Below are 7,079 nucleotides of genomic sequence, written 5' to 3' on the forward strand. Positions count from 1 at the left end.
AAGTAATAAAATTTTGGTTATTTTAGTTTTTTCGCAAGTAAGCCTCTATTTATACATCATTTCAACTAATTTCGGAATACCTGTTTCTCGATTACTTTATAGCTTTAATACTTGAAATAGGATTTGACAATTAAAGTTTATTGTATCACATTTGGAAATTTAAAATCTAAAAGCGGCATTTCTGAAAATAAGAAATAATAATTAAATTCGTACATTAAATGTACTACAATTATTTTATTAGAAAAAAATCCTCACGCAAATGACGATTTACCCGTGAAAGGCACACTCCTTGCACGCACCCTCTATAGGCACACTGGTGTAAATTAATTTTTTTGCAATGTTAATGCTAAATATTTAACATATGAAGCATATGTTAAACGTCTAGCATATATTACGCATATTTCACATATATATTTAATCTAGTGGAGATAAGCCGCTGATCTGATGTCTCATCCATCTGTACAGAAAAAATTAGGGTTTCAATTTTGTTTCAAGTCATTTTCTTACAAACTCATTTTGAACTTCAGTCATTCAGTTACTTTAATATTGCTGAATGTGAAACATGTGGTTCATTTTTGTTTCAGTACATTTTGACGTCGTTTCTTTGTTCAAAATGAAACTTTCTTTCTCTGTGTGTCAGGACAATTTTGTTCTTCGACATTTAAACGAAATATATGATAATTGGCGGATCAGTTAAGGTAATGATAGCAATCGTGAGCCACCTAAGATAAAGACTGCACATAGCGATCATAGAAATATACTAATTATAAAAAAAATGAATGTTGAAACAATTAATTCTTGTCGCAGGCTTAAGATGTTTACTGTCCAACATGTCAAAGGCATTTTTTGTTACCGTTGGATTTTATTTTTGATTATTTAACGCGGGGCTGTCTCGGCATATATCATCAGTCACGGATGCATTTTTATAATGCAATCAAGTGATCTGATGAGAGCAGTGTGGCTCAACATATTGGAATAAGCCTGGTTTTTACCCCATCATTGACGGATTGGGTTGCAGTCAAGTAAACAATTGGGGTAAATAGACAAGTTTCCAGAGGTACCGGATCAGGGATCGAACCCCTGACCTCTGAGGTAAAGTCCGAGCGTCTAACTTATTATTATTATTAACCTGTTATATACACTAATAGAATTAAAGGTGATTGCAAATTTGAAGACCAAACTATAAACGATTTTCAGTATTTGTAATCAGATGAAAAACTGATTAATATAATGAAGAAGAATTTGGCTAACTCTGTGACCAATGATTATTCCAGCGTTTATTGTCGTTATCTCATGTATAATAGGCGTCAAGCTTATACTTCTGAGATATTTACATTGCGTTATCCTCTTGAATCAAATATAAACTAACACATTCGTAGGAACTGACACAGTAAGCTCCCGCTAACTGCAAACTCCGCATGTTCCATTAATCTGCCTTACATAAAGTATAATCCAAAAGTTGAAAAACACATAAGAAAAAAACGATTTTTCCAGTTTATTTATTGATTTTATTAAAACAGTTTACTTTATCTACATAATTTTGGCGTATAAAACATTTTTTTTTAACATTTTCTGATTAATCTGAATGTACTTAATGCAAAATAAAATCAATCGCAAACAACAAAAATATGAAAATGTTATTTCAGACGATTTTGTTGGAAGTGACTGCCTTTTGCTTTAATGATTTCCACACAACTTTTCATTCTTTCGCCAATTTTCTGTAATGTTTGTGATTAGATGGCCATTTAAATATTTTGAACCTTTTTTGTCCCTAAATAATTAGCACAACAGTGATAAATGTGTTCGGGGTCTTTATCTTGTTGAAAACTTTTCAGGACGTTCGAACAATTGTTTTTATAATTTAAATTCTTTGAATAAATTTTTACATATATATTAAATTATTTATTGCAGGAACATTGACTAAATATTAGTCTCTAAACCCAAAACAAATTTGACTTTTTATTGTAAATAGTTACATGAAACATTTTGTTCCTGCTTGTGATCATAAACAATATGTTTTGAGTTTTACATTTTTTGAAATTAATAGTGTGGAGGAGACTGATTTACAACAGGGTTTAGACACTCTACTATAAAATTCCCAATGATTTTGCGGCGGGCACCTATAGGAGTTTCATCAACTTCTTCTCGGGTCATTAGGGTAGCTGTACCGGTTTCCATATTTATTTTTGCCCGTCTTCTCGTGCCCTTTTGATTTGGTGTATACAGTCCCGCAAGAACATCACAACTCTCAAATATTGCAACGGCATGACCATCGGATGTTGCTAATACGATACGTTCTTGGATTGGCATAGGCTCATACGTATTTCCTTCTGTTTTTATGAAAATTCTTTTGCGGGCAGGAAATGTGTATTTTCGAAGTTCGAATATCCGATCCTTGTTTCTGACGGAAATGAACCGAAATTTTCTAAGTTCCTCAGGTCCGTATTCAATTAGGTCAGAAGGAGGAAGTCTCATACGAGTAACTCTGATCCTGGCAAGAGGAGTCACGAATTTGACAGGAGGAGCCAAGAACCTGGTAGAAGGAGATCTGGATCTGGACCTGGTACGAAGAAAAGGCTCGGTCGGAGGAGACCTGGTCCTGGCACGAAGAGGAGGTTTGTCAAAAGGAGACTCGGTCCTCTCACGAAAAGGAGACTCAGCAGAAGAAAGACACCTCTCAGGACAATGATTTCTCATAGGAGAATTAGAAGGTCCATTATGAGGAGTATAATGAATAGGAGCACCATTAGGTAAACAATCGAATTGTGTACCTAACTCTGCAGCAAGAAACAGAGGATTACATTTTTTAAACATGCAGTCACATTTTAGGAATCTAGGGTAAATTCGTCATTTTGGAACTGTTTTTATCATTTGGAATATCGTCGAGTCTGTATGTATGTATGTCAGGCTGTGGACACGATAACTTTTGAAAAAATTAATCTATATGATTGGCCTTTGGTACACTCTCTGAGTATCAGAAACTGAAGATCAAGTTCGTTAGCCAGCTAACTTACTTTTAGTTTTAAAAAATGTGTGCACAATGAATAATTTGGTTAATGGTCTGACTAATGATTATTCTAGTACTTCATTATATTACGTAATAGTTATAGACAGGAGTCGTTATCGCGAGGTTTAGAAACTTTTAGTCTGTGCTTTTGAGATATTTGTATGTCATAAATCTGTCCAAACAAACAAATTTAGTTATCTTAATCGGAGTTAGTTTATGAAAAATACATCGATTTTTTTAAGTCGCGTTACGATAAAACACTTAATTTCATCATTAAACTTAAAAGTTATCCCATAATAATGGATGGGGCCATTATGAGAAAAATGATTGGTCTGTCAATAAATTTGTTAAATAAGTCACTTGTGGCTTTGAAGTACGGAATCTTTTTACCTTTATAAGTTTCTGCGTCGAGTTTATTGTTAGTACTTTATTAATTTAATTAATTAAGTGATTAATTATTAATATTATACTGTTATATTCACCAATAGCATTGAAGATGATTAACAATGTAAAGAGCAAAGTATAAGCGATCCTCATTTTTCCCAATTAGATGAAAAACTGATTAATCTATCAATAAAGAATTTGCTTAACAGTGTAAATAATGATTATTCCAATGCGTCATTATAGAATGAATAATATTTACTCTTACAGTCTATATATCATAGATTATAGGCGTCAAGTTTAACTTTCTGAAATATTTACATTTAATTAGACAGATACAAGAAAAACAGTTTCGTTACTGAATTAGTTAAAACTGGTATCAAAAAGTTGATGTACATATAATAAAGTCCTTAAAAAAAATAAATATATGCCAGGATGGCACAATTTCATCAGGTCTCGAAAAATAGATCCCACAACAATTTTATTTAAACTAATTTTTTCATCCATCTCTAGAAATATCTTCAAAATTCCCCTCTTTTGTAAGCATTTTGTCACGTGCAGTCTATTATCACTACAGTTAAAAAATTATTTTGTTATCTTTTTATTTAAATTAGGCAGGCGGATATGTCGACATATAAAAGGTGTTTATTCCGACATTTGAAACATTTTAGGCCCTGCTATCACTTGAATTGAAGAATCGGGAAAATTAATTGAAAATTCTTTCAAGTTCGTAACAGGGGACGCGTTTTTTCTTTTCTCGATACGTTTCCTTTTATGTTGCCCTAAACCTCAGACAGTACTTACTTGTAAACTAGAGACTACATGACTCCGCACAGGTGCTTCTTCGCTCTCCTGATGGTGGCTGCATTCCTCTGGAAGATTAAGCAGAAATACGACTTGTATCGAAGAAGACAGCGCCTATTCGTCGAGATGCAGCAAATGGCCAGCAGGGCCTTTAGTCAAGTTTTGGTCGAGATCGAGAGGCGGGACTCCAGTGATTCAGAGAATGATCGAAATGACTCCGAATCCAACAACTCCCGGAAAAAGAAAAAGGTTTGTTTTCTTTCAAATTGAAATTTAATCACTCATAAATCTTTCAAAATTAGTAGTTTAGAAGCTGCGTGTTCCAGTCTAATTTTCTATACCTATTTCCCCTTTTTCCAACTTTCCTTTCTTTTTTTTTAACTTCTCTTTTCCCCCTTTTACATTCTATATCACAGTTCTTTCCATTCTTCTACCCCTGTCTCTCTAAATCCTAATCCTTTCATCTTTTTTTTTCAACAACTTCTTGAACTTTTTTCTCCATATCACGTTTTGGAATTTCTTTTCAAAAATCTCGACTTTTTTTCTCTTTATTTTTCCTTCTAATTCTACATAAATTGGCAATGTGATTTCACCTGTTCAACCGCTTTTCCTCTGACAAAAGTATTTCCCATTTCATCCGCCGTTGCATTTTCGGTTAACAAATCCCATCCTCTTTTCTTTTATTTATCCTATTAGTTTTTTCCATTCTTTATTCCGTACATCATCTTTTGACCTGTTGCTGATTCTCGCCGCTCCTCCATATACTTCCCCTTTTGTGACCGTTCTGGAGTTCCAGTCAACCCCTATCATTATTTCTTCCTCATCCGCTAAAATATGCCTTCTATTACTTTTCTAATTTCCCTTCAACCTTCACCATTGAATACTCTGTTTAATATATACCTTACTTTGCCTATTGTAATCCTCCTTTCTTGTTCGCCCTCCACTTCCTCAAACTATCTTTTCTTGATCAAATATTTCAATGTCACTCCAGAAGTCCTTATGCTTCTTTTTGATTCCAGTCACATTCCAGAACAAAACCGTAGAATTTTTATTCTTCTCCCTCCTGAATTTATAACCTTTCCTTCTCCGAAATCTCTCTTCTTCTACCAGTTCATTCTTTTCTCTAGGTCTTTTTTAGCTTTTTACGAATCCCAGTTTGGCTTGCTTTCAATTCCTAACGTTTTCTTAAAGAATTCCTCTATATCTTTTTTTTCACCTATTCTTACTTTAACCCTCCTCACTGTAATGTTATTTTTCCTCTCCTTATTTTCTTCCTCTTCCTATCGCATGTCCGTAACTTTAATTTGGCCTTGTATACCCTTTTCTGTGCTCTCTCTCATTTCTCCTAATTTTCTTCATATAATTTCTTCTACTTAGGTTGTAGTTTTCGCTCCTCCTCTTACACTTCCTTGCTCTATCCCCTTCAAGAAGAAGATTTAGCTTTTCTTTATTTCTTCTCTTCCTTTATAGTGTTGTATTTGAGCGAGAAATACGAGAAATGAGCAACAACGAGAAAATTTCTCGTCTTTTTTTATGAAATCTGATCTCATCTCGTCTAATATAAGCGAGCTTCTCGAAAGATCGTATATTTCGATCAACTCCCTTGTCAGTGTTAAAACTAACATTTGTAAAAAAAACAAATGTCATTAGTAGTGTCATAAAATATGAAAGTAGACATATGAGGCACAAAAAACATAGCATTCACAATAAAATGTGCATTTATATTAAAATATATACTTCTTTTATTAATAATTAAATCTGATGCATGAAGAAAATTATTTTCTAATTCTAGATTCTTGGGGCCAAAAAAGCCTTATGTACACACCATTTTAAATAATAATTATTATAATAATGTGTACTGATTTATTAAGCGGCATATTTAAAAACTCGTTTCACATGAATAATAAAATTACGAGAATTATAAAAACAATTTCCGTATTTAAGAATCGGATTTAATGAAGATTTTTTTATCTTTTGAGATATAATCTTATTATTTCTTTGAAATAGTTTCAATATAAATAAAAAAGTTTAAAGGGGATTTTTAAGGAATTTTAGAGATTTTTAAAGAGATTTCAAGATATTTAAGGCTCGAATTTAAGATTTTTAAAAAGCTATAAGGAATTTCTAAGCGAATAAACAAATGTCAAGGAATTTCTAATGATTTTAATAATTTTGAGCTATTGTTTAAAAAAATTGCATACAGTTCTGAAAAATTTCATAGGATTTTGTGGGATCTGTAAGGTTTTATGATATTTTAAAGGATCATAAGGAATATTAACATAGTTACAGAATTAAAAAATGTTTGAAGAAATTTTACTCGGAATTTCAAATATTTTAGGATATTTCAGAATATTTGAAAGAAATTTTTAATTAAAAAATAATTTTCTTCTAGCAAAAATAAACTTAAAAGTGACAATTTTACATTTGGTTGAATCTCTGAACGTTCAAATGAAGATTTTTTACTGGTGACTTTATAAACCAGAAAAGTCCTCAAATTTATGTACTTTCATATTGGCAATAATTTATTATTGAAGCAGAATTATAATGCGTAGTTTAAATTTCAGTTGGAACAATATTCATGGATATCATAGTCATATTCTTTTACCTAAAAGATATTTTTTGGACAGGAATTCTTTAAACACAACTTTTTTTCGGAACGTACATGGTGTATTGACATTTTTATCAACTATTTTTTTTTATTTGATAACCTTATATTTACGTCAATGGCGTTTTCGCTGGTAGCTCGGGTGAGGAACGAGATGAAATGGGACGAGATGATATATATATATATATATATTAAAAATCATTAAATGTAATAGAATATTTACAATATTTAAAAATATTCTGTTATGTTAGTATTTTTCGTCCGAAATTACTGGTATTTTTA

General features: G+C 32.0%; 1 protein-coding gene across 2 annotated transcripts in view; it reads left to right on the top strand.

Annotated features, from left to right (window-relative positions):
- LOC117174351 (attractin-like protein 1) overlaps nucleotides 1–7,079 on the top strand; it is a 149,257-nt gene that overhangs the window by 136,670 nt on the left and 5,508 nt on the right. Inside the window, exon 11 of one of the 2 annotated variants that reach the window (XM_033363396.1) lies at nucleotides 4,204–4,441. In XM_033363396.1, coding sequence (XP_033219287.1) covers nucleotides 4,204–4,441 — 238 coding nt within the window. The remainder of the gene's footprint in view (nucleotides 1–4,203; nucleotides 4,442–7,079) is intronic. The other variant, XM_033363397.1, reaches the window with a different exon arrangement.

Source organism: Belonocnema kinseyi, chromosome 6 (assembly GCF_010883055.1).
Source record: "Belonocnema kinseyi isolate 2016_QV_RU_SX_M_011 chromosome 6, B_treatae_v1, whole genome shotgun sequence".
In the NCBI taxonomy this organism is placed as follows: Eukaryota; Metazoa; Arthropoda; class Insecta; order Hymenoptera; family Cynipidae; genus Belonocnema; species Belonocnema kinseyi.